At 53.3% G+C, this 27,972-nt stretch overlaps 1 protein-coding gene across 1 annotated transcript; it reads left to right on the forward strand.

Moving 5' to 3' along the window:
- The first annotated feature begins 48 nt into the window (after window positions 1–48).
- XKR7 (XK related 7) lies at window positions 49–27,964 on the forward strand. Its single transcript, XM_028118494.2, has 3 exons — window positions 49–635; window positions 20,541–20,743; window positions 21,973–27,964. The coding sequence occupies exons 1-3, from the start codon at window positions 49–51 to the stop codon at window positions 22,926–22,928; spliced, it is 1,746 nt and encodes a 581-aa protein (XP_027974295.1). The 3' UTR covers window positions 22,929–27,964.
- The last annotated feature ends 8 nt before the right edge of the window (window positions 27,965–27,972 follow it).

The following is a 27,972-nucleotide window of genomic DNA, read 5'->3' on the forward strand; positions in this document are numbered from 1 at the left end:
ACCCCCTCCGCCGCCCGGAAGTCGCTCCCCGCCTCCTGCTCCGCCAACATGGCCGCGAAGTCGGATGGAGAGGCGGCCGCGGCCGGCCCGGGGCCGGAGGGGGCGGCCGGAGGAGCCCGGAGTGGTGCGGGCGGGCGCGGGGAGGCGGCAGCGGCGGCGGCCGAGGGCCCCGGAGTGACCGGGGCTGGGGGCTCGGGGCCGCGCTACGAGCTGCGGGACTGCTGCTGGGTGCTGTGCGCGCTGCTCGTGTTCTTCTCCGACGGCGCCACGGACCTGTGGCTGGCGGCCTCCTACTACCTGCAGGGTCAGCGCACCTACTTCGGCCTCACGTTGCTATTCGTGCTCCTGCCCTCGCTGGTTGTGCAGCTGCTCAGCTTCCGCTGGTTCGTCTACGACTACTCGGAGCCTGCGGGCGCCCCGGGACCCACCGTCAGCAGCAAGGACAGCGGCACCGGCGGGCCTTCCATCAGCACCAAGGACAGCGCCACCGCCTTCCGGACCAAAGAAGGCAGCCCCCAGCTGGGTCCCGGGCCCGAGCCCTCCTCGGCCAGCTCCTACCGCCGCCGCTGCTGCCGCCTCTGCGTCTGGCTGCTGCAGACCCTCGTCCACCTCCTGCAGCTCGGCCAGGTCTGGAGGTAGGAGAAGCGCAGGTGGAGGGAGCTGAGCTCGAGGAGTGGGGGTGGCGAGGGGCTACCTGCCGCCCCAGCCCTACTCTGACCTCTCCAGATCCCCCTTGCGTCCTGACCTCCGCCCCGCCCCACCCTATTGCAGTTCTGATTTCTTCTCTGCCAGCTTCTCTCTGACCTCTGCCCTCAAACTCTGACCAACCCCAGTGCCATCCTCTCTGATCTGGCCATTGAGGGAAGAACGGATGGGGCAAGAAGAGAAAGTGATCCTTGGGGGTGTGAATGAGGAGGGCCCAGGGCTGAAGGGGTTGTGTGAAGCTTGGAACAGGGCCCCAGGGCTCCCTCCAGCCTTGACCCACTCCTTTGCCTGAGTGCCAAGCTTCAGCTTAGGAAAGATCTCAGAAGTCCTTCCTTGCTCTCAAAAGATTCTCAGTTTGGAATTGCAGTCCATTCCCAGCCTCCTGGGAGAAACAGAATTTGAGGCAGCTAAATGAATATCCCGCCCAAACTTTTTGGACTTCTGGTTAAGGGTGAGCCAGACCCTGCTGAGAAGCTGTCTGGCTTCTTCTGTTGCTTAGGACTCCCCCAGTGTCTCCCCTACCCCCAACAGGGCCAAGGGGATTTGGGATCTTGAATCAGAGATTAGATGGCCACTAGCTGTCCTTTAATTCCAGGGCAGTAAGACAAAACTGAGGCTTTGTACAAGCAGCCCACTCCCAGACTGTCTGCTGAGCTGAGCTAATTGGAGACAGGAAGAATTCTGAACCTGGGGTTCCCCTTGAATCAGAATTGCTCTGGTAGCTTAGGCTCTACTGGACACTGACAGAATGAACTTGCCCACTATGTGATCTTAGATAAACCTCCCTCCAAGCCTTAGTTTCCTCACCGGTGAAATGAGGGAGAATCCTTCCTTATCTCGTCTCATATGTCTACCATCACATTTTCTTACCTGTTGGGATGGTCAGGTGAGAGGAGATCTGTGTGAAGGCCTTGCAGACTGTAATGTATTTTAGGAATGTAATAGATTATCATGATCACAGATGTGGGGAAAGCATGGGAAAAGTCAAAATCACTATAGAGATGTAAAGGGTAATTACTGCTGTTGTTATATTTATTCTGCTATTTGTTAACACATTCTGCTTAACTCAGAAGATTCAGTACTGGGCTGAGCGTTGGAAACAGGACTCCCAGGGTTTGTCCCAGCTGCTCACTTGCTGTGTCACCCTTGTTGTGTTGCTGAGTTTCTCTCTGCCTTGGTTTCCCCATCCATGCCTTGCTGAGATGATGTGTATATTCCATTTAGCTTGCCCTGAGGGAATACGGAGGTGGAGCTCTATCCACACAAGGTGGTGTTATTATTATTAGCTTGACACATAAAAATATTCATGTCTACATCCAGGAACTAATCTGCATTTATCATTCTGTGCCCGAGTGGACAGATGGTGACAGATATTTTTAGATTCTGAAATGGTAACTTCCTATTCTTGGTAGCCAAAGCTTCATCCTCCTTTCCCTTTAGCCTAAAGTGGGCCAGCTGCCCCTCAACCCACTGGCTACCTCAAACCCCCTCCTCCCCTTGTTCAGAATCTACTTACAAGAAACAAATACTTCTTTCTTGAACATAAACTAAGTTTCCCTCAAACAGGGCAAAAAATGACCATGGGGGTCGAGGGAGGTCTTAAGGGAGTGGCTGGAGATGGCTGAGGGTCCCTGGAACACCATAGATTCTCTGATAAAAGGGCTATTTCCACTCTCCCCCATTTGTAAAGTGAGGGGGTTGGGATGAGATGATTTTGCAGGGATGACAAACTAATGGCCCCGGAATTGAATATGGCGTACAGAAATGTCTTGTTTGGCTTGTATAGTATTTCAAAAATCCAGAGTTCTAGCTTTTCTTGGGGAAAAAAAAAAAAAAGGAATCTAGCAGTATCAGGCCTGTAGCAATTTAGACAGGGTATATTTGTTTCAGTTTGTCCAGTTTCATTCCCTTTGATCACATCTGGACCATTTCACTTAGGCATTAGGGGTATAAGAGCCCTAATTTATAGTTCTATAACAATTATTTTATTAAGCATTCACTTTGTGCCAAGCCTATTGGTTGCTTTTTTACCTGTTTCATCTCCTGTGTCCCTCCTAATACTCTTGGAATGTGGTTGTATTGTTATTCCTACTTAACAGCTGAAGGAATAGAGGCTCAGAAAGGGGGCATCTTTGCCCAAGGTCACACAGCTAAGGAGTAGAAGACCTGGGACTCAGGACTCTCTGCCTTCAAAGACCGAGTTCAATTTATCCACCCTGCAGTTCTGCCACTAAAGTGTCCCCCAAGCTCAAAGAATTATGAGTCTGAGATCCCAAGATTCCAGGAGATAGCAAGTCAGAGCTTCTGCTGCACTGAGATAAGAATGTGAAAGGCGGGGGAGGGATTTGAACGTTGTGGGCAAGGATGGGGAGAGAGTGTGTATTGTGGGGAAAGTGCTGGATTGGGGATGTGGATCAGGAAACCCATGGCTACATCAGGGTTTATAACTAGCTCACTAGGTGACCTTGGGCAAGACTCTTCCCATCTTTGGGCCTCAATTTCCCTGTATGTGAAATGAGAATATCAGATCTGATGACCTTAGGAGCCTTCCCTTTCTGGAATTCTGACTCTGGGACTGGTTATCAGAGCTGAAGTCTCTGGACCCCTGTCCCCAAAGCTCTGGATTCTAAAATGGCCAAGGGTCTGGCTAAATGGAGGAAAACCCAGACAAGATAGAGAGAAGCCACTGGGGCTGGCATTCCTAGAAATTAAGCAATGTTGGCATATGTTTTCTTGCCACGTGAAATGTTCCCACAATGAACATGTTCACTGTTCAGCAGGGCTTGGTGCAGATGTTCTGAGTGGTAGAACCTGGAGTAATGAGGAAGGTGAGGTGTGTCTGAGCCCTACAGGACCCAAGCTTGGAGACTGGCTAGTCCACCTTCTGATCCCACACCCTCAGTTCTGAATAAAATAATTTGAATTATAAAAATTGCTTGCCACTCCTCAAGCTTATACAATGCTGAATCAAAAGTCTCAGTACTTTGAGGAGCCAGGTAACACAGACCTGTGGCAGCACATGGGTTCAACTGATAAGGCCGGATTCTGTTCCCAAACAACCCTGTGAAATGGGTGTTATTATTATTTTAAACACAAAATGGGGCTCTGAGGAGGCAGAGGAGGGGAAGGAATTCACGGGCACTGTGCACCCACCTCGTCCCAACAGGCCCCAGATGAGGTGCTCCAGACACTGGATCTCATTTTACCCTGAAACCTCCCCTCTGGTGGCAATTGATATACCCAATCAGAGGCTCAGAGAAGTCAAGTAACTCATCCAAGCTCATCCACTGCGGAAGTGGGGGGAGGGGAGGTGCCAGCCCAGCTTTCTTCATCTCCCAAGCCCAAGTCCTATCTCTGGCACCCCCACACTGCCTGTGTGGGAGGATCCCAGAGCACTGGCCCCACACAAAGACAGATGGATCCCTGAGAAAATCAACCACAGATCCTTTGGTGGGACATGAAGCTGGCTGTGAGCTGGACAGCAACCTGTGTTTTCATCCCTCCCCGCCTCCCCAACCCTAACACCCTAAACGCCCCCCCCCCCCCCCCCCCCCCCCCCCGAGCTGTTAAGCCGCTCAGGGTTGTTAAGCCAATTAAAGTCCTAACCCTGTCTTCTCTGACCCTGTGGGCAGCAGAGCAGTAAACCATGAATCCTGCTTTCCCTAATCTTGAACTTACTGGGCCCAAGCTTTTCCCAGATAAGTATAGTTTGCTAAGCCAATTAGTGGGAGATGATCTGGCATAGGATTCCTCTGAGGCTGTCAGGATCTGGGGACCCAACATGGGGAGGGAGGGATGGAGGGAGGCAGGCAGGCCTTTAGAGGGAAGGTCTTACCTCTGAATACTCCCTCTATGCCCCAGCACTGCTCCCTCCACCTCCTCACAAACCTGCACTCAAGAGAAGTTGTGAAATGAATTAGTGACCAACTGGGTGTGAAAGTCAGCTTCTGGGTCTTCTCTCTGGGAAGCTATATTCTTGGCTTAATGGTTAAGAGTACAGACTCTGGATTCAAATGTCCTCAGTTCCCTTCCTATATGTGATGGTGACAAGCTATATAATGTCTCGGTGCCTGAGTTGCACCTTTGTCATCTAGGGGCCATCATAGTACCACCTCTTGGGTTGTTTCTAGATTTCATCTGATAATGTGTACCAAGGATTTAGCAAAGGGCTGGTCCCATTGTTAAGTATTCAAGACCCTTGGAGGTGAGTTGTGCCATCAGCCTGTTCTTTGTTCCCTGTGGAAGATTTGTTCAATCCACACACGGCCAAGGAGGGGGCAAGAGGGCACGAGGGCCTCGAAGGTACCTGTTTATTTAAGCTGTAGTCATTCATTCCACTAATATATGGAGCACCTGCTGTATACCAGGCACTGGGCTACATGCTGGGAATAGAGTGGTAAATAGGACAAAGTCCCTGCTCTCATGGCGATCAATAGTCTAAATGGGGGAAGCCAATAACCAAGTAAAATCACATATGATATATATTGTAAACATAATATGAAATCTAAAGGGTCAACCAAGTGCTATGGAAAAAGTGAAACAGCGCAGGGGGGCTGGAGTCCCAGGGAGGAGGGTGTGGCTCTTTGAGGGAAGGTGGTCAGGGCAGGCCCCTGCAAGGACATGGCACGTGGGCAGAGGACTGAATGAGGTGAGGGTGAGCAGCATGGAGGCCTTTGGAAGGATGTCCGAGGCAGAGGGAAAGAGAAGAGCAAGGAGAAGGCCTGCGTGGCCGAAGCAGAGAGTCGGGGGACAGTGGAGGGTTGATGGTAGACAGGCTGGCTGGGGCTACATCACGCAGGGCTTCATAGGCCATGGGAGGACGAGGGCTTTCACTCTGCTTGAAGTGGGAGCCCCAGAGAATTTGAGCAGGGGAGGAATAGGGTGGACTTGACTTGTGTTTTACAATGTGCATTCTGGCTGCTGGAAAATAAAGCTGTGGGAGGCCAGAGTAAGCCTGGAGACCCGGGAGGACACCACTGCTCTGTGATCCAGGTGAAGGAAGACGGGGCTGGACCAGGGTAGTAGCCACAGGGGTGGGGGTCTGTTTCAGGCACAGTGGACAGGGTATCTGTCCCTCTTTTGTCATTTTCCCCACTGGGGCCAGAATGTTAATGATTAAGAACTTGCACTCTGGAATCAGCCTTATGCATCCTGTGTCTGCCACTTTCTGTGATTTGGGGCAAAGGGCATAACTTGTCCGCGCCTTGGTCTCTCATCTGCAAAATGGACATTCTAATAATAATACCTTTCCCCTGTGGCTTGAGGGGGCAGTTAAATTAAATAATGTACACATAGTGTTTAGCACAGCACCTGGAACACGGGAAGTGTGCAATTCTCTTCAGCTTCTGCTATTTGTGTTATTCTTTATAAAATAGGTCAGGGATTGGATTCCATAGTGGTTTTCAAACTCTCACTGCCTTTGCACCATCATTTTCAACCCGAAATCTCTGAGTTTCTCTTTTCTGATATTTTGGTTACCTATCTAGGATTTTGTTTTGACTGTACCACAGCTGAAACATGTTTACAACCCGCCCCCCAAACTCGATGATTATCCACAAGGTTCCTCCCTGTTCTGACTTTGCAGGGTTGTTCCAGGCCAGCCTCACCACCCACCTCCTGGGAGACCCCTTTCCAGGAGGTGCTCTGCCCTCCCCCCAGCCTCTTTTCCCTGCCCATCCGGCTGCAACAGGCCATTAGAGCTGCTCCTAACAGACACAGCGGCGGCAGTTGGGCCCAGCGTCCCCTGTTTGATCTATAAAGACCACACAGGAGAAGCCCTGTGGGGAGGATGGAGGGCTGCCAGGAAATGGCTTTGAACCCAGGCAGCTGGGGTGAGGGTCCCTAAGGAGGAGAAGGAGGATGGGTTAGGATCTACTCTGGCCTCTCCATTCACCACCCTGCCTTTGTTAGGGTCTTGAAATTCCGCCCCTGGGAAATCCTATCAGCTTCCAGTTCCCCCCACCCCAACCCACACCACCGCATCCCGCCTCCACCTGCAGCAGAAAGGATATTTCGAATGCTCGGATCCGACCTTGCCACCACTCTAGAGCCAGAGGGCCAGCCCGGGCTCCCCTCTGCCCTCGAGCAGGTCCAGATGCTTTAGCTTGGACTCTTGCCCTTTCGTCTCCTCACTGCTCCGGGCCCCTAAGAAGCAAGCCACGCACTTTTCCCCCTCATGCCTCTGAGCAGCTGCCTGTGGTCCTTCTGATGACACCCTGTCCCATTCTCCTCTTGGTAAAATTCTGCACATCCTTCAAAGCCAAGTTCAAATGCTGCCTGTTCTGAAAAGTTTCCCTGAACAAACCCATTCTGCCCTCAACCCTTCAGACCCCACCTCCCACTCCATCAGTCAGGCAAGTTGTTGTTTTTAATCTAAAGTGGAAATGGTTTAGTTGTCCTGTCTGTTTATAAAGGAACCATAGGCTCTTGTTGAAACCTCAGGTGGCACAGAAAATGTATAAAGAAGACTCCCCTCCCCTCATTATCTTGGGGGGGGCACAGAGGTGGGGTTATGGGAGATTTCCACTTACTAATTAGATATTTCTTGTACTGCTTAAGGATTTCTTTTGGTTTTTAATTAACCAAGAAATACATGTATGCACTCACCTGCTTTTAAAAAGTCAGATACTACTGAAAATTTTAGTTACCTTTATAGAAACTTCAATGAGATCATTCCTCTTCACCACAATTCTGTCAAGTAGGGGGTGTAGCAATAAAGAACAAGGATTTTGGAGCTCAGACTCTGGCTCTGCCACATGTAGCTGTATGACCTGAGCTGTATGGCAAGTCACTTAACCTCTCTCAGTTTCCTCATCTGTGAGATGGGATGTTAATGTCCCACGGCTAGACAGGTAGCCGTTATTGGTAAATATAAGGAACATGCCTTGCACAGGACTCAGCGTATCATAAGTGTTCAATTAGTGTGAGCTAGCGTTTTTGGCCTGTATGACAGATGTGGAAATACGGCACAAAGAGGTAACAGCCTCCCGGTTAGTAAGTAGCAAAGCCAGGGCTTAAAGGGATGCAGTCAGATTCCCAAGCCCACATGTGTGACCACCAAGCCATCCTGCCCTCCGCTAGTTAAGTGTACTCTTACAACACAATCAATCATGTATTGCTTTAGGAAGAGGAAAAAAAAATCAGAAAGATATTTTTAAATTTTGATTTGAATATAAAGTACCCACTGTTAACATGCTGGGTTCTTCCTCTCAGACTTTCCCTCTAGGCACAATTACTCATTCCTCTGCAGCCCCACAGTCCTGATCATATTCTGTTGTGATTGCCTGCCCACATAGCTGGTTTTCCTACCAGATTACAAACCTCTGGGGAGGTGAGGCCTTGCCCTTTCCTTCCTCTGGCCCCCCTGGTGACTGGCCCAGAGCAGAGCCTCTGTTGCTGTTGGGGACCCTCCCCCTGGCCAGCTTTGGCGGGGTCCCTAGCAGTTATTAGAGCATGAGTCTGTTGAAGCAGGCTTTCTATCAGTGGCTGATGTGGGGGGTGCTAAGGCAGTGTGGGACCCCGGGGCAGTTGTGGGCACAGCTGGGGTCTACTAGGCCTACATCTGCAGCCTTCCACAATGGCAGTGGACAAATGCAGGCTAAGGGCAGTGCATTTATATTTGTGTAAGATGTGGTAGGAGCAGCCCTGGGGCTAGGTTCCCCAGAGGATGCTGGTGTGGTGACCTGGCTGGCTTAGGAGACGGATCCAGTAGGTACTCAATAAATGGTCGTGGGAACTGAATGGAATCTTTGAAATCAGAATCTTGAGCAAGACACTTCACTGCCTGGGGTTCCGTTACCCCATCTGTCAAGTCCAGTTAGGAGCTCGAGAACACTGGCTGAGTTCCCTAGGACTCAGACATGAGGGCAGGGTAGCTGAGAGTTTGGGGTGCTGGTGGGCTCATGGCTCCATGATTTCCTTGTTGTGTGACCTCAGGCAAGTTGCTTCAGCAGCTAGAGCTCTAGTCTCATCTGTGAAATGGGAATGGTGATAGTATCCACCTCTTAAGTTTCTTGAACACATGTCCTGAGATAATATAAATGCACAGGACTTTCACATACTCTATGCTCAGAAAATATTTACTGCTATCACTATTATTATCGGCCCAAGTAGCAGCCCACCGCACTTACTTAGTTACGAGATGGGGGATGGAGGAGGGGCATCAGGGGTCCTAACGCTTGCTAATCCTCATCTACAGGCAGTCTTTCAAGGAAGGAGACTTTTTTTTCTGTGGCTCCAGAGATAGTGTGAGGACCCAAGGTCCAAGGGAAGCAGAATCTGTTTGAATAGGAACAAGACATCCAGACAATCAGGCTGTCCAGGAACAGAGTGGGCTGTTCCTGAGGCTGCGAACTCCTCGGGGCCACATGCGTGCAGACAGGAGTGGCTGACTTTGTCAGGGAAGCTGTAGCAGGGCCTCCTGCCCTCTGTTTGGAGGGTAAACTGGATGATCTGTAAAGCACCTTACAGTTTTAAGACTCTGTGGATCGAACTTGGGGGGCTTCACAAGGCTTAGCTGCCACACCACTGGTTGCAAATCGGTGGCCGGTGGGCAAATCCAGCCTGAGGATGCGTTCGTTTGGCCCACGCAGTATTTTGTCCCTACTGCCTGATAAAACTTTTTATTATGGAAAACTTTTAAATATACAAAAGTAGAGAGAACGGGATAATGATCCCCCTTGTGCCACCAGCTTCAACAGTTCACTCCTGGCCAACCTTGTTTTATCTAGGCCGGTGGCATCCAATAGAACTTTCTGTAAAGGAAATGCTCTCTGCCTACACTGTTCAGTACAGTAGCCATGCATGGCTATTGGGCATTTGAAGTGTGCCTAGTGTGACTGAGAAGCTGAATTTTAAATTGTATTTAATTTTGATTAATTTAAATTTAAATAGCCATATGTGGCTAGTGTAAGACACATAGATGTTGGAGACTATAGGTCTAGACCCCACCCTGTTTCTTTCCCTTCCATGTTATTTTGAAGCCAATCTCAGACATCATATCGCTGCATCCATAAGTATTTCAGTACATCTCTAAAAAGACAGACTTTTGGGGGCCTGGGTGGCTCAGTTGGTTGGGCGTCTGCCTTCAGCTCAGGTCATGATCCCAGAGTCCCGGGATCGAGCCCCACACCAGGCTCCCTGCTTGGCAGGAAGTCTGCTTCTCCCTGTGCCCTTCCCCCTGTTCATGCCCTCTCCCTCTCTCTCTCTCTCTCTCTCAAATAAATAAATAAAATCTTTTTAAAAAAATAAATAAAAATAGAGACTTTTAAAAAGTATAACTAAAATACAGAATACCATTATCACACCTTAAACAAGGAATCATAATTTCTTTAAAATTCATATGGTAGGGGCCTGGGTGACCCAGTCAGTTAAGCATCCAACTCTTGATTTCAGCTCAGGTCATGATCTCAGGGTCGTGAGATCGAGCCCCAAGTCAGGCTCTGTGTTGGGCATGGAGCCAGCTTGGGATTCTCTCTCTCTCTCCCTCTGCACCTCTCCCATTCTCTCTCCCTCTCTTAAAAAAATAATAATAATAAAATAAATAAAAATTCATGTGGTGCTTTTTAAAAAATTTGTTGCCAACATTTCCAAATTGGAATTTTTTTTTTTTTGCACAAATATTCTAAGTTCCATCTATTCTTAAAAAGTTGAAATTCTATCCACACTGGGCTCACGTTCTCCCAGGGCAGCAATCAGCTAGAGCTGCTCTACTTTCTAGACAAGGCACCCATCTCTCCTTCCCAAGAGTACCCAATAATAACAGCTTGGTCTCTTTACCTTCTAGGGGCTCACAGGCCAGGGACAGATGGAAGTGGTACTTTTTGCCTTCCTTGGTCTCCAAGTACTTTCAGATGCCACCAGGAGACTGGACCCAACCCTCTTCCCATGCTGGCTCATACCCTGCCGCACAGGGACAACCCTGCCCAGGGATATCAGGAAAAGAGAGAAGGGAGGAGTGAGGGGCAATGAGCCCTGGGCTAGAGTATGGGGTACTGGGCTTTAGTCTCCACTCTGCACCCACTTCACAGATAGGGAGAGTGAAACCCAGGGAGAGGAAGAGATCTGGCTGCATTCATACAGTGAAGGACAAAAGAGGGGGGGACCCGGTCCCAGATGCTTTGCTGGAGAGGGGCTGCCTGCTTCCCTGCTGTGAAAAGTGAAAAGAAGAGCTGGTGGCAGTGGGTGGGAGGGGAGAGGGTCTCAGCTTTTCAGCCAGAGCCTAAAATTAGTGGCAGGGAAATGTTTGGCCTTAGCCCAGCAAAAAAAGAGGTGCCGTGACTTTGTAGAGGGCTGCTAAGGAGGAGGGAAACAGCCCAGCTCTCAGCACTGCACGAAATGGGAGCCAAACGTGTAAAATCACATTCTTTTCTGACATTTATGACTCATTTGGCTGCCAAACCCAGGAAGGTCCCATTTTGCACCCTTACAGGAGCACTCAGCATTGAGGGATAGACAGATGGGAAGGGAGCCTCAAGGCCATTCCCTACAAGAGCTTCCTGGGTCCCTTTGCAGGAAAGGGGAGGGGGCCCAGTTTTTCCCAGAGGACACACAGACTGCGTCTGGGTCCTCAGGGCCTGACTCAGCTTGATTTGCACCCGGTGATGAAATGGGGGAGTCACCGTTCCTTATTTGAGATGCAACTCTGATGCTTCTGGCTGTTGACCTTGGGCAAGTCACTTCTCCAAGCTCCTGCTGCTTGCTTCTGGAGTCCATGCCCTTCTGTGGGGGCCATATTCAACTCTCACCTGTAACTGGTCTCTCACCTTGCCCCCTTTCTTCTCCCCCCTCTCTTCCCCACAGAGCGCTCCCTCTAAAAGACAGAGGTGCTAGCTAGCTCTACCGTGGCTCCCTTGCTTAAAACCTCTCCATGGCTCCCCATTACTCTTATGATAAAGGCCAAATGCTTCACCATGGCCCCCTTCACCCCTCACTTTCTCACCTCCTTCTCTGAGCTACAGCCTTTCTGACCATTTACTGCTTCCTTGCCACTCAGGACCTCTGCCCATGTTGTTCCTCCACCAGAAATTCCCTTTCCTCCCTCCTTCAGCTGATTAATTCCTGTGCCTGCTTCAGATCACGGCTCGGTAGCCACCTCCAGATTTCCCTGACTGCCACACCTCGGCAAGCAGGGCCGGGCCTGGTCTTCCTCAGTGCTGGAGCACAGGGTCCTGTTTGGAGCTTGTCTGGAACCCATGGAATGTTTGTCCTTACCAGTTTACATGCTGATTTAAACAATGTCCAGGTCTCCTACTTGGGCAACACCAGGTGGGCTGGGTCTGTCTTGCTCACTATCGTGTCCACCAGCGTTTTAGCACAGTTCTTGGCACATAGTAAGTTTTTTTTTTGAAGATATTATTTATTTATTTGACAGATAGAGATAGTGAGAGAGGGACACAAGCAGGGAGAGTGGGAGAGGGAGAAGCAGGCTTCCTGCTGAGCAGACAGCCCGATGCGGGGCTCAATCCCAGGACCCTGGGATCATGACCTGAGCCGAAGGCAGACGCCCAACGACTGAGACACCCAGGCGCCCCAGCACATAGTAGGTTTTTTAAAAATGCTGGGTGAGGGCGCCTGGGTGGCTCAGTTGGTTAAGCGACTGCCTTCAGCTCAGGTCATGATCCTGGAGTCCCGGGATCGAGTCCCGCATCGGGCTCCCTGCTCAGCAGTGAGTCTGCTTCTCCCTCGGACCCTCCGCCCTCTCATGCTCTCTCTATCTCATTCTCTCTCTCAAATAAATAAATAAAATCTTTAAAAATAAAATAAAATAAAAATAAAAATGCTGGGTGAATCAATGTCAAATAAACCTCTTATCTGAGACTCAGTTTCCTTATCTGGAAAATGGGGATCATGCCCACAAAACCTCCCAGGGCTGCAGGGAGGATTTTAGCCAAGTACATTCAGAGGGCCTTTCAATGAGTGGCAGTTTTCAGGGGAAGGACAAAGACCCTTGCCCTAGGATTCCCCCCCAGAGGGACTTCTCTGACCCTCTGCCTCCTGGGGACAGATTCAGTGAGCACCTGGGAAAGCCAGCCGAGGAGCAGGTCTCAGGTCTACCAGGAACTAAACTGGAATCTACGAGGCCTCCTCTTCCTGCTGGGTTCCCTGAGGCAGACAGCTCCTCAAACCTCGCGCCAATCGAGTGCCCACCACTGGGCTGGGAATTTTATGCCTATCACTACTTTCTGATTTCATAGCTACCCCATAAAGTGGGCATTGAGCTGAGGGGTTCAGAGCGGGAAGCAGCTTGCCCAAGACTACACAGACAGTAAATGATGGATCTGGAATCTGAACCCAGGTCTCCCTGACTCCCAAGCTTGGTTCCTTTCCCTCTGCACTTGACCACCTTTACTTGGGGAGCTTATAAAGCAGAGTTTATAAAGTACATTTACACACTCACTCATTCAAGAAACAAATGTATATTGAACATTATTAATTCTATGCCAGGCTTTAGGGGCATAGCAGAAAACAGGACAACCAGGGTCCCCACACCTCAGAGAGACAGACAACAAATATGGAAGCGAGAAATTAGACCATTTCAGGTTGTGATATGTGTTAATTAAGAAAAGAAACAGGACGACAGGACAGAAAGTGGCCAGAGGCGCGGGTAGAAGTGCTTTGGAAGGGGGGTGAGGGGCATCTGGGAAGGCCTCCGACACTGAGCTGAGATGAAAAGGATGACAATTTGCCAGGCATCGGTGAAGCCCCTTCTAGGCAAAGGCCCTGAGGCTGGAATGGGCTTGGGGTATTCAGGAAACAGCTGGAGACTCATGTTGGGGGGGGGGTGGAGGGAGATGAGGTCCGAACCCAGATTGCACTAGGCCTCAAAGGTCACAGTGAAGATTTAACTCTAAGGCATGGCACGACCTGCTCTAGAATTTTATAGGATCCCCCAGGCAACTGTGTTAGGAATAAGCTCTAGGAGGGCAAGGAAGGAAGGAGACCAGGGAGACAGGAGGCCCCCAGGGCTCCGAGTTCAGGGGCCAGCGCCAGAGTGGTGCCACCTGGTGGAGGGAAGTACTTGGGTTCAGGACATTTGCTGTTACCAGAACTGGATGGGTGGGGCGAGGGGCGGCATGGAAACCCCTTTCCATAGGCGAGAATCCGGTTACTAAGGCTCGTTTTGCAGAGGAGGACCGAGGTCCCTAGAGGGCTTGGACTTTCCCAGAAAGTCTAGTGAAGGATTGAGCCTGGGTCCCCTGACTCCAGTGACTACGGTCACCCCTCCTGTTTCCTCTGAAGCCATGCCATTCCAGGCAAAGCTTTCAGGTCCACCCCGTCCAACATGGGTCTTCCCTGGCAGCCGTGCCGCGCACCTTCCAGAGAACCGAACCATCTTCTCCGAGGCAGGGGCCCATGGAGAGCCAAGTCTGAGTCCTAGGTCTGGCAGCTAACTTGCTGTGGGACTTTATACAAGCCCCACTCCCTTTCCAGCCCTCAGTTTCCTCATCTGTAAAATAAGGATAGTAATAGTGCCCACCTCAAAGATTGGCTGTGAGGAATGGACAATCTGTATAACAAGGCTTAGCGTACAGTTGGCACTCAATAAATGTGAGCTATTATCATTATTATTCACACTCACACACTGTCCCCCTACAGGCCCACAGAACAGTAAGGGGCTCAGCCCCTGTGGGGTTCCTGCCCCGTGCCACCTGCTCAGCTTCCAGAGTCTGCAGGCCTGGCCCGTGTGGGAGCCGGGAGAGCTCGCCGTGGAGGGGGGTGGTTCCTGGATGGAGCCGGAGTGGGGGAGCCGCTGGAAGCTGCTGTGTTTTTGGCCCAGAGCCATGAGGGGGAGTGGAAAGGGGCGAGAACACACACTCAGAAACGCCGAGACCGACAGATGGAGGAGCTGAGGATGTGAGAGACGCAGACAGACAGAAAGAGACCCAGAGTCAGGAGAGGAGCAGGCAGGGGAGGATGGCAGGGAAGCCAGCAGCCATGCCGAGCCTCGAGCTGGGCAGCAGACCACCAGATGGACCAAGCAGCTGAGAGACCGAAAGACAGACAGACGGACCAATAGGCATACCTAGAATTCCAGAGACAGACAGACAGACAGAAAAGCAGGCCCAGTATCCAAAGGGACAGATAAAGCTATCATCACATCCAATGGACAGACAGATTGATGTTCCCAGCCTCGAAGAGCAGACAGACCGGCTGACCCAGGACCCTAGGGTCGGTCTGACTAACAGATGGACATAGTATTTGAGAGACAACATGACCCATAGTCCAAGGGACAGACAGGTGAACTGACCCAGGGTCCAGGGCCAAGACTGACAGATAGACTGACAGATAGACAGATAAATAAATAAGCTAACCCCGCATTCAAGGGACAGGCACAACAACAGGCTGATCTGAGTGACAGACAGAGATAGTGACCCAGACCCAGGATGTGAGGGCAGACAAAAGGACCGGTCCAAGCTGGCCATCTGCATGGATCAGAAATCCTGACTAGTCCTGGAGACTCCAGCTGACACAAGGACCAAAACCAGGAGAGAGACAGGGCAACCCCGACACTGGGCCCAGAAGCTTCCTGGCTTTCTCAGGGACATGAGAACCTTTACTCCTTCCTCCTTCCTTCTACCCATTAGAGAGGGGCCCCCAAGATCTGGGGGACAATGGGAGGTTCCTGGGTCACAAAGACGGCCAGACCCAAGAAGCAGGGAATGAGCCCCGTCCACTTCTTGACCCTGCTGCCTGCTCTCAGAGGCAATGGGGTCCAAAAGAGAGAGCTTTTTGGATGCCTGAGTAAGAGATTTCACATGCTACCTGCTGCCTTCTCTCTTCCCTAGGGTTGTGTGTTTTTTTGCCCCCAACCTCACCTTCAACAATACACACTTATCTGCCCTTCCAATTTCCTCCTGGACATGCTTCTCTGAGCACAAGACAGGCAGTCAGCAAATTAGATCCAAAATAGACCCCTGAGCATCTGTTCCCACACTGTAAAGTGGGTGGTGATAAACCTGTTAGGTCTGGTTCACACTGGCCTCGGGCAGTTGAAGTCAGTGTTGTGGGGGGCCCAACCAGGTGAAGAAGTATCAGGGAAGCCTTCCTGGAGGAGGAAGGCCAGAAATGAGTCAGTGAGGACAGGAATTGCCCATGAGGTGTCCTGGCAGTAAGCAAACTCAGGCAGAGGAGCCCCGGGGCCTCCAAGGTCAGGGGAAAGACACAGGCAAACACTCTCTCACCTTTAATTCATTCAACAAATATTTATTAAGTGCCTACTACACATACAGATGCTGAGGAGACAGGGGTGACCAAGGCAGACCGAGTCCCTCCCCTCACAGAGCTGCAGTGGTAAAACAGAAAATCAATGTGTACATTAATAAGAGTTTGATAGAGTATGTTCCGAAGAAGAATCCGACGGGGCAGTGTGACCAATGAGAGTGGTTTGGTGAGGGCGGCGGAGGGCAACATGGGATGGGTGCCCCGGGGGGGCCGCTCTGAGAAGGTGACATGGGAGCCGTTGAGGAACTAGCCTCAGGAGGGTGTTGGGGGAAGGGCGTTCCAGGCCGAGCAAGTAGCAAGTGCAAAGGTCCTGAGTCAGGAACGTTAGGCTGGGTTTGAGGAACCTCCAGGGCAGCTGGAGTGCCGGCAACACATAAAGCGTGGCTCGAGACAAGGAAACAAGCAGGGCCGGATGGTTTAGGGCCTGCAAGCCAAGGGAAAACCCTTGGGCTTTATTCCAAGTGTGATGGGAGGCCCTTGGAAGGTTTTGAGAAGGGGAATGACATGATCTGACTGGTTTTTAAAGTATCCCGCCTGTTGCCACGTGGAGAATGGACTACGGGGTGGCAGGAGTGGATACAGGGAGCCCACCGAGAAGGGAAAAGATGATGGTGGTCTGGACCAGGGTGGAGAGAATGGATGGACTGGGGATGCCTTTTGTTAGAGACCAGATGCACCCCCCCACCCCCAAGTGGGATTCCTTTCTCTGCGATGAGACATCCTTCTCTGTGGGTGGTATTGGTCCCATTTGTGGTGAAAATCAACTTCTTCCAAATTCCCTTCAACTAGAGTGGAATAGGATGGGCTTCCTGGAGGAGGTTTCAAGAGAGGCTGCTTGGTGATCAGGAGGAACCAGAGGCATCCGCCTAGCATGTGTTGTTCCCTCTCTCTATGTGCACACCCCTCTTAGTGTACAAATTACTTTCAAACCCATCACCTCATTCAACGCCCACAATAAAGAGGAAAATGAGGCTCAGAGAGGCAAAGAGACCACCCAAGGCCGCACAGCATCTAGGTCGGGGCTGGGAAGCAAATCCACAAGCCCAGCATTTTGCCCTCTTGCCTTTCTGAACCTCACTGCAGGGGCTGTGACACAGGCAGGATGGGGAGTGCTGGCCCCTTCTTAAAGAAGGTAAAACTGAGGCACAGGGAAATTAGGTTACATGTCCTGGGCAGGGCTGTTTTAAAACCTTTGTGGGCCCCACATCTACCAAGCATATTAAAATGCAGCCACATCAAACACCATATGTAAATTATATAGAACCAGATAAAAGCCAAATTGCAGTCGACTGGCTGATATCATGTTCTGTTTTGCAGATATTTAATTAAACATTTATTAATTTTGATTCTGCAGTTTTTCCCTGTGCTTTAGAGCCAATTTTTTTTTTTTCCTAGGCCTCCAGCATTTTCCTAGGCCTGCAAAAACCTCTCAAGCCCTTGGCAACGAGCATTTAGTGCTGGCTGGAAGGAACAGTCACGGTTTTGGGTCGTGTTGCCAAAGAGGCAGAGTGAGGTTGAACCCAGGTCCTCTCATCCCCACACTGTGCCGTAGTCTTTCCACACTGCCCAATGCCACGTTTTTGGGATTCAGAGGCCTCCTTTCTTCCCCTCCCCTTCCCTACTCGGCCCACAGCAGCCCTGGGCTGGGTGAGCCCTTTGTCTGTGGTTATCTGCAGCAAGGGGCCTTGGGAGGTGGCAGAGGAGGGGGCAGGAGTGGGCAGGGAGGTGGGCAGGCAGCCTGTCAGGTGGTGATGGATGCTGGCTGGGCCAGGGCCTCCCTCATGCTGACCCGGGCCAGGAAACAGATGGTCCTCCAGCCTGAGAGAAACTTCCAGGGTGTCGCCCTCCCCCCAACTCCCCAGGCCCCTTCACGTTGGACCAGCTGGTCTCTCCTTTCTGTTCAAAGCTAGAGCCACAGGAATGGAGAAGGGAATAGGTCTGGGGAAGAAGGTGGAGGCTGGGAAATGTGGTCTGTGTTCTGGGCTCCCCAGAAGCCCTACAGGCCGTCCTGGTGTCTCTTCCATAGCACCCCACCCCTGGCCATCTCCACCTCTGCTCTCTGCCCCTCCTCGGTGCCCTGCCTTAGCTCAGCCTGTCAGCTCAGGCCTGGACCAGACCCCAGCCTCTCCTGGCTTTCCTCCAAGCCAGTCTCCAGAGCAAGCTTTCTAAGCCAGCAAGCTGATCACATCCCCCTGACTGTGGGATAGAATTCAGATTTAAAATATGAACTCTTCAGTCCGGAATTTGATGCCCTTCACAATTCTAGTCTTCCTATGCCCCTTCCCATGAAAAGCCACCCCTCCAGGCCCAGCAAACTACTGGCCATTCCCCTAAAAGGCTGTGCCCTCTCATGCCTTTATGCCTTGGCCTCACCTGGTTCTTCTGCCTGGAACTCCCTTCTGCCTCCTGCGTGCCTTCTAATCCTACCCAAGCTTTAAAGCTGAGATCAAATGTTTCTTCCTCTGGGCAGTCTTCCCTGATCTCCTCCCCACTCCAGCTAAAGTTACCCGTCTCTTCTCTGGGTTCCACAGCATCTTGGAGCATTTATTTCGGATCTTAGCTTGTCTCTGTCCCACGGGACTCTGAGATAGTTAAGGGCACAGGGCCTGGCACATAACAGGTGATCAAAATATATTTGGTACGTGAGTATATGCTGCAGGGATCCTCATGTGGGGGGAAGTCAGGGGCCCAGAGAATGGAAAGTACAAGGAAACAAATTTCTGTGCATCGGAGGAAACACAGTCCAGTTTTGGAGATGCTCAGAAGGCAAAGGCCCTGCCTCAGGGGGTAGGGGCTCCCCATCCTGGGGAGCATGCAAGCAGAAGGTGGAAACACACGGGGCTGGGGTTTGCCGAAGGAATTCTAGCATTGGATGGGAGAGTTAGACTGAGGGGCCTTTGCTTTTGTTGCTTCTGCTTCTGAGGGAGCAACCCTCTTCCCCTTCCCAGCTGCTGGTCCCACACGGTGTCATGTTGAAGGTGTGTCTACACCATTGATTGGTGCTGGGAAGACCCAGGGATGGGGAGGAGGGCCTTGAATGGGATGTTTCTAGCCATGTTTTGGGAGGAGAGTCCCAGAGCATTAGCTCTAAAAGGATCTCCAGGGTCATTAAGCCCATCCTTCTTGTTGGCAGATAGAGAAACTGAGTCCCAGGGAGGACCACACCATTCCAATGACTGGGATACTCATTCCGGGAAACTCTGGGTATCAGCTGATCCCAAATTCCAGGGAGTACTGTGATTCCTCTCTTGGGCTGGCAACGCACAGTTGAATACAGTTGGTCCCGAGGTTCCCAAACAACATCTTAAAAATGCCAGCACCTCACATCTGGAAGGAGACCCCCAAATACCTGGTTCTCCGATCTCAGCTTCAAGTAATAGGATCACTGAATCTGTGTCGGGATTTTCTTCCCTGATTTCTGGGGAGATAACTTCTAGAGGAGTACTCTCTGGTTTCAGCAAAGGGTGTGCCTGCCCCCATGAATCAGAGAATTTGGGGGTTGGGGGGCAGGGTCTATGGCTGCAACAGCCCGGGGCAGAGCTGCTGGGCAAAGAACCAAGGCAGAGAGGAGTTCTGGGTGGCAGGCCTCTTCTCATCCTACACAGGCACTGCACTTTACAGGTGCAGAGCATTTTCAAATCCATTTCATCCTCACAGCCACTTCGGGAGGGATTCACTAGGGCTCAGAGAGCGTCTGGCTCAAGAGCACACAGTAAATTAGAAGTGAAGTCGGTACTTGAACTCAGGACTTCAGAATCCCTTCCATACCCCCTACTGGGTGACCAGAGCTCCTTTCAATTCAAACAAACTTGCCGTCATGCCTGCATTCACTCTTTTGAGCCAGCAGGGATTGAGCAGCTACTGCGTGCTAAGAACTGAGGGTACAGCAGTTAGCGAGCTGACCTAGTCACCCTCACAGAGTTCCCAGTCTGGGGGAGATGGATGCATAAGCAGGCAGTCACAGCCCACTGTGGGTTAGACAGAAGCCTGTCTGGAGAGGTCCCTACCCCAGGTGGAAAGTGGTCAGCAGAGGCTTCCTGGAAAAGGTCACGTTTAAAAGCTGAGCCTTGGAAGAAAAGGAGGAGTTACCAGGGGTGGGGCTGGAGTAGGGTTGGGGAACAGGCGAGGAAGCTGGGGGCTTGGCACCAGGGACTGTTCCTGAAAGAACCAGGCTACGTGGGTTGGAATCCTGGTTCCACTGCTTCCTCGTTGGGTGACCTTGGACAGGTGGCATACCTCTCTGGGTCTCAGGTTCCCTCATCTATAAAGTGAGGACAATAGCGGGGCTAGGGGAACCTCAGTGCACTGTTAGGTGTCAGGAATCCTGCAGAGAAAGCAGGCCCCAGAACAAGAATGATGGTATGCTGAGTTCAGGGCTTACTTTGTGCCAGTGCTTTACGCTAATGAGCCCATTCAGAGTTCCCGGACGACAGCCCTGGAGGCGATCGTTCCGATATGCCTGTTTTACAGCCGAGGACACCGGCTCTGCTGGGCGCGGTGAGCAAAGACACACTGCGCACCCGCCCCCGGCGCTCGCCTGTCGGCCGGGGGCACTCGCAGAGCCGCTAGGGGTACGGGCGCGCGGGGGCCTGAGCACTGCGTCCCTCCCGCAGGTACCTGCGCGCCTTGTACCTGGGGCTGCAGAGCCGCTGGCGCGGGGAGCGGCTGCGGCGCCACTTCTACTGGCGGATGCTGTTCGAGAGCGCGGACGTGAGCATGCTGCGCCTGCTGGAGACCTTCCTGCGCAGCGCGCCGCAGCTCGTGCTGCAGCTCAGCCTCCTGGTGCAGCGCGGCAGCGAGCCCGACCTGCTGCCCGGTGAGCTCCGCCCTCCCACGCGCCCTCGCCCCGGGGGCTCACTCCTCCACCGCAGTCCGCTGCAGGGGGGCCCCGCCTTCCTACCACCCTGACTCCGGCCCCGCTCGCTGGCGGGGATTTGGAGCCCCGCCCCAACTCTCACCACCCTCCAGGCCTCTGGAGACCCCCATGTCCCCTCCAGCGGCCCACTTACCCTCCTGTGGGGGGGGGGCTCTGGTCCCTCCACCTGCTTGACTCCCTTTGGGACCCCTGGGTGCTCCCCGCTCTCACCCTCCTCCCTTCCCCCTTGCCAGGGCAGACCAGACCCCATTTCTGCTAAGTCCAAAGAGGCCCTTGACCCCATGGCCACACCTCAGGCCCGGCCCTTCATTCCCCAAACGGTCCTGATCCCAGATTGCATTCCCCCCCCCCCCGGGGCACCCCTGACTCACAGACCTGCTCAGTCACCCTCAGTCTCCAGAGAGCCTGTTTATCTGCCCTCTCACTGGTCTTTACTCCATGCGGAAGGACTCCTCCAGGGCTTGGTCCTGGTCCTCCAACCTTGGCCCTCCCCTAACCCTGACAGACCAGGCCAACCCCTTCCCTGTCAGAGAAACACCACACCCTGGGAGTCCCCCAAGCTCCTCCCACCCAGACACTGTCCATCCCACCTTCAGTGACCCAGAAGATTCTATCACCACCTCTCAGGCCCCTCAGGACCCCTTGTGGGCCCCAATCAGAACTTCCCACCGCAGATGTCTTCCCATGTCTCAGCTTGGATACCCTTCTCCAGCCCCCAGCTTCACCCTGGTGGCCTATAGCTACTAACAGTCCCCTCCTGGCTCCTCCATGCCCTAATCATGACCCCACCCCCAACTCTCCACCTTCTTTTTCACTCCCAGAATCCTGGACCCTAATTTCCCACCCTCACACCAAGACCCCTGAACCCTGACATCCCTAGTCTAGAGACCTGGCCCTGACCCTTGTGAAGACCAAAGTCACCCACCTTCCCTCTTCCTTTATGCTCCCGCTCCTACAGAAGTACCCAGCCCCATCCGCTCTCCCTGCTCCCGTCATTGCTCTGGAAGACCGCCCACCCAGACCCGCCCCACAGCCCTCCTGATTTATAGACCCTTCCCTCACACCTCCTCAGAACCCAGCTCCTGACCCAGAACCGTCCCCCTCTCCCCAGACCCCGACCCGGACCCACCCCTAACCCAGCCCACCCCACCCTCACCCTGTCTCTGCAGCCCTGTCCACCTCTGCCTCACTCGTGTCCCTGGCCTGGACGCTGGCCTCCTACCAGAAGGTGCTGCGGGACTCACGGGACGACAAGCGGCCACTGTCCTACAAGGGCGCCGTGGCCCAGGTGCTGTGGCACCTGTTCACCATCGCAGCTCGCAGTCTGGCCTTCGCGCTCTTTGCCAGCGTCTACAAGCTCTACTTTGGCATCTTCATTGTGGCCCACTGGTGCGTCATGACCTTCTGGGTCATCCAGGGCGAGACAGACTTCTGCATGTCCAAGTGGGAGGAGATCATCTACAACATGGTGGTGGGCATCATCTACATCTTCTGCTGGTTCAACGTCAAGGAGGGCCGCAGCCGCCGCCGCATGGCCCTCTACTACTGCATCGTCCTGCTTGAGAATGCCGCGCTCACTGGCTTCTGGTACTCCAGCCGCAACTTCTCCACCGACTTCCGCTCGCTCATCCTGGTCTGTGTGGTGGCCTCCAGCTTCGCGCTGGGCATCTTCTTCATGTGTGTCTACTACTGCCTCCTGCACCCCAACGGGCCCATGCTGGGTCCCCAGGCGCCTGGCTGCATCTGCCCGGAGTCCCCAGGACCCTGTGGCCCACCAGCCGACGCCGTCACAAGTCCCCCAAGATCCCTGCCAAGGACTACAGGCGCTGAGAGGGATGGGGCCTCAGTGGGGGGCGAGCGTGCAGGGACCCCCACGCCACCTGTCTTCCAGGTGCGGCCTGGCTTGCCTCCCACACCAGTGGCTCGCCCTTTGCGGACAGAAGGGCCGGTCATTCGGATTGACCTGCCCCGGAAGAAGTACCCTGCCTGGGATGCTCATTTTATCGACCGCCGGCTCCGGAAGACCATTCTGGCGCTGGAGTACGCCTCTCCTGCCACGCCTCGGTTGCAGTACCGGAGCGTGGGGACCTCCCAGGAGCTGCTGGAGTACGAGACCACGGTGTAGGCCACAGTCTCCCCCACAAAGAGGGACAGGCTTGGCTGACCCCACATCAACCACAGTGTTGAGCCCGGAATTTCAGGGCCACCCAGCTAAAGGGGTGTGGATCTGTTGGTCCAAGGGTAGAGTGGCCCACCATTGGGTTCTTTCAGGGGAGGGGACAGCCCTGTGGAGGCCCCAGCCCTAGGCCCTGTTTTCAGCCCTGTGGCCCATTTCCTAAACTCCCCTGAACTAGGGCCCAGGGAATCAACTGGTGCTACACTCCTCATTAGCTGCCCCATTTTCACGAAGGCCTCCATATGCGTCTGGTGCCGGGGCGCCCCACCCTCTCCCCTGCCTGGAGTCACCCACATGTTGCTCCTGGTGGACCTGCCAGAGACAGGGCACTGGCTGGGGTCCATGACCTAGGCCCTGTGTTCCTCAGGGGGTGTGGGAGGTGGGCTGCTTCTCTGGGGAAAGGAGATCTCCGAGAAGGATGGAGGAGGCAGTGGAAGATGTGAGGGGAGGTGGGAGCATCTGGTCGACAAGGTTGGTACCGTTCCTGTGGGGTCCGAGGTCCAGAGCCTGGGCAAGAGGGGAATTAAAGGAGGGAGTTGGGGTGGGGGCTGACAGTGCTTGCAGCTGGAGAGGAAGGAGAACCCTGAGGCAACTGAGGGGTGTAGGCCAGCGGGAGCACGAAGGGATAGCAGGTTTGGGGGAGGGGAACCCTCAATCCACCACATAGCGGCTGTTCCCAAAGTGAACTCGTCAGGAGACACCCTTTGTTGTGGGCTCTATTATGGATGAGGTTCCAGACACCTCAGGTGAAATGTTTCCAGGAGCCATTCTTTGTTCTAGATGAGTATCTAGAACATTTCTTCTAGATAAAGGTCTTGAGTACAACAGATAAAATGTCTAGGAAGATACTCTGGCTCAGTTATACATGAGGTTCTAGCACATTTAGCAGAGAAACTGTTCCAGAGAGACATTCTTAATTCTGGATTAAGTTTTAGAACACTTAGCTGATAAAAATGTGCTAGAGGGTCACTCTGATCTGGATTCTGTGATGAGGGTGAAGGCACTGGAGCCCTGCTATTCTGCTCTGGGAGATTCTAGCTCCTGACATGGGGGCGGGGGAGGGGGCTCTAGAGCCCCATGTGAGTGGAATATTCTAGGAACGGGTCCTCCCGTTCTCGATTTCTGGGGTTTATAGGAGTTCTATGCCCCATCCACCTTGGTCCACAGCCATCTTCCCCAGAGGAAATTGTCCTCACAACCCTTGAGACATTTCAACTGCTAACTGGTTTCCAGCTGAAAAAAATTAGCTCTGGGGACATGACATAAATCTTGGCTCTCGGCCACCCTGCAGTTGCAGCTGTCTGGGATAGCAGCTGGAACACTGACTTGTTTTGCCTCCGATCTGACAAATCTCTAGAACCTGTAGTCTATCCCCACACATCCTGGGGTGCCCATGGGACTACTTGCCCACGGCCCCTCCTCTTTATCTGGGACAGCCAGTTCTGGATAGGGGAGGATGGGAGCGGAGAAGCAGGCACTTCTGTGGAGTGAGGGGACAGAGCCTCTAAACAGCTTGGAACCACCCCCCCCATGTCCCTACTCCCCCATGACAACCAAGTAGCGTTCATTACAAGGGCACAGCAGGCAATATTAAGGACAGCTGCAGACCTGGGCTGGGGGTGAGGAGGCCCATGAGAATCCTAGACTATGCAAATTAGAGAGGCACTTTGCCCTCTCTGGTTCAGCCTCCCTTGGGTGACAGATGGGGAAACTGAGGCCCAGTGTGGCAGCTAGTCTCATGGGTCCCAGAATCCTGCTGTCCCATCAGATAGTAATGGGTGAAAATGAATTTACTGAGGATACAAGGAGAGGGCCGCATTCAAGGTGCAGGGTGACCCCAAAGGCAGAGAGGGCAGGACTGCCCACATATACACATACACATATACACGTGAGAGAAGTCACCTCACCCCTCTGGCACACAGGCGACTGCATAGACATCCACACGGGCCCAGATGGTGTGTGCGTCCCTCCCACCAACACACAAAGAATGCTTTTACCACTTTCTTTCTTCTACTTCCCCAACCCCTAAGAAGCCTCAGGAACCAGGTCTGAGGTGAAGGGTGGCGGAGGAGGTCTGGGGCTGACCCAGACCCCCTCTGGTGGGTTCATCCAGCCACCTTGTCTTCTACCCAAATCTGTCTCCAGAGACCCAATTCCATGGCCAGTTACACGTTAAAGCCCTTTGTGAGGCGACAACACTGGGGAAGCAGACCCAGGTCCAGCTGACGGCTTCTCCCCTTAACTCCCTCCTGCTTGCGACAGCTCTACAAGAGAGCTCTTAGCACCCCAGCTTACAGAGGAGGAAACTGAGGCTCAGAGAAGTGACATAAGGGTCAGCCTTGGCAAGTTATTTTACTCCCCAATGTCTTCAAATGGCCCATCTGGCTGCCCCATTAGCCAGCATTCAGGAAGGAAAAGTTAAAAATACCCTCCCTGGGAGCTGGGAGTCCTTACAGCTCCAGAAGCCACCAGAGAACCAGGGAATAGGAATGAGCCGGCAGTGCTAAGATGTGGCATGAGGCTCTCAGGGAAACCAGGGCCGCATTTTTGGACCTTCCTCCATGCCCACCCCCCACATCTCTCTCCCGCAAAACCCGTCTTCAGGGCCTCTGCCTGCAAGGACAACCGAGCCCTGGAGATGGCCACAGTCAAGGGCCCTCAGAGAGGCCGCAGGCACCTTCTCCTGCTGCTCACCCTCAGGAAAGAGCTTAGCCTCCAAGGACCACCCCCCTCCCCCCACACCCATATGCCCAGGAGCTCAGGACCTCATCCCTTCCTGTCCTGAGGTCATGCTCTCCACTGGCCTACCCCCCACTTCGTCTGGTCCCTGTCAGGCCTCTTGCTTCCCTGGGATAGAGGAGTCAGAGTGGGGAAGGGGCACCATCCCATTTGTGGGTTTTTTTTTTTCTGTGACACAATCTACCTCAGCCAGTCCCTCTCTTCCCTGCCAGAATTGGACCCGCTGGGTCCCTGCCTCCTGTTCCCCATTCTCTGTCCTGCACCCCAGCCTGGCTGCTTGGTCCTTCCCAGAATCCCTATAGGGTCCTTGCAGGGAGAGAATATTCCAGAACCACAGCCCAGAGGGACCCTTGGGGTCCCCTAAGCTACCTGCCCTCCACATCTGTTAGAGAGGGAAAAGGGAGGCCCAGAGAGAGCCAGGGACTTGCCCAAGATCACACAGAAGTTCAGTGGCAGAGTAAGGCTTTTCCTGGAGCTGAGAGGTAGTTGGGTCCCTCTTAATTTTGCCGGGAAGAGAACAGGACACTGAGTACCAAATTCGCCCTCAGTATCTCGACCCGCAGGAGACATTGTCCCCATTTTCAGGGTAGAGACTTCTGTCTCCCAGTTTTCTTGAACTGATCTCCCCGCTTGTTGACTGTGCTCCCCAAACCTCCCAGGCACTGCATACCCTCATCACACCTCCATGCACTGATAAACCACGTGCCTTGTGACTGCCACCCCGACTGGACAGCACAGACCTCCACCCCTCCCCAGCAGGGGCTCCCCCACAGGAAGGCTTTCTTGGTCTCCTGCTCCCATCTGTCCCACCCTCGTGTCTCTGCCAAATCTGTCTTACCCCCAGCCAGCTCCCTGCTACGCTGAGTCCCACAGAGGCGTGTCACCCTAAGAGTTGGGTAAAGCAGAGGCCAGGGAGGGCGAGACCTGGTGAGGGCCAAGGGGGCCGCAGGTATCTAGGGAAGCTCTTACCTGGCAACCCGGTGCCCTCTTCAGGGCTAAAGTCCCACATCCTTCCCTTGGAGTTCAGCTGGGCCTGCGGTTCACGGAAACCATATGCAGTGAGGAGGTTTTCCCAGACGGGTGGGTGTACGGGTTGCAAGTGCAGATGCCTTCAGGTAATGAGAAAATGAGGGAAGAGCAAGTGCTACACTATAGAGAGTGGTGGGGACTCTGGAAAACAGGGGAGTGCCTGCCCCTGCCGATAGATAGGCCCTAAAGCTCACATTTTTTAAAAACCCTGTGCTGGCCAAACCAATCTCAGGTTTGGCCCATGGGCCACCAGTGTGAGATCTCTGGTTCCAAATGTTGAGAAGGTTCTAGGAAGCCGTGCAGAGTCTGATAACCCCTCTGAGGAAGTCAAAGACAGAGGCCCTGACTCCCTCTGAGACTTTTTTAAACCCCCACCAACTGACCACCTGGGAGCTGTCCTCCCCCCTTCATCTGAGAAGTGGAAAGGGGAGGGAGTCCCGGGCCTTCACAGGGTCCCTGCCTGGGAAACCATCACCTGATAAGGGCTAGAGGCCCCTCCATGTCTGAAGGGGGCAATTTAGAGGCTGGGGTCTTCTCCAGTGTTGGGGCCCCTGGTTAGGAGGAACCTGCCGTGTGTGAAGGGAGAGTCCAGGGAGAAGATAAGGACTGAAAACCAAGACCCAACTACCCCCATCTCGTCCTGGCCCCTGTCACCCTTTGGCACCTGTCTCCCTCCCAAATTAAAGCTGGAGGTAGGGCCTGCAGGAGGAGGAGCTAAAAATTTCTATACTGATATGCTTTGTGAGGTCTCATTGAAAGGGACTGAATGAGTGCCAAGCCACCTGGGCAGCAGCGGGCATGGTGGCTGAGCCCCCTCTCCCCGACAAGACCCTGGACCTGGGGTGGGGCAAAGGGACTGTAAAGGGCCATTCCGGTTGGGGTGGGGCTAGGACATTCCTGGGTCCTCCACTGCTGCAGGTGGAGGCAAGGGGAGGAAGAACAGCAAACCGTGGAAGTGGGAAAGGAACGCCCCTTTCAGGAATGGCCTGGCTCCTGGAGGCAGAAAACTCTCCAGTGGGGAGAGGGCTGGCCCTCTAATGCCTGGCCCCATCCACCTTTCCCTGATCACAGCAAGGTGGGTGCTGCCCTCTCCCCAGCAGCCCTGGCCTTTTTTCTATGCACAATCATTGTAAGGGCACCCCCCCAGGCCAGGCTGAAGGGGTGGGGGCCCTGGGGCACCTGCAATAATCCCAGAGTGGAGGGTGGCCTGAGACAAAAGTGAGGG

The sequence above is a fragment of the Eumetopias jubatus genome, unplaced genomic scaffold (genome assembly GCF_037043125.1).
Source record: "Eumetopias jubatus isolate StellerSeaLion01/CBP00866 unplaced genomic scaffold, mEumJub1_p1.0 scaffold_9, whole genome shotgun sequence".
Lineage (NCBI taxonomy): Eukaryota > Metazoa > Chordata > Mammalia > Carnivora > Otariidae > Eumetopias > Eumetopias jubatus.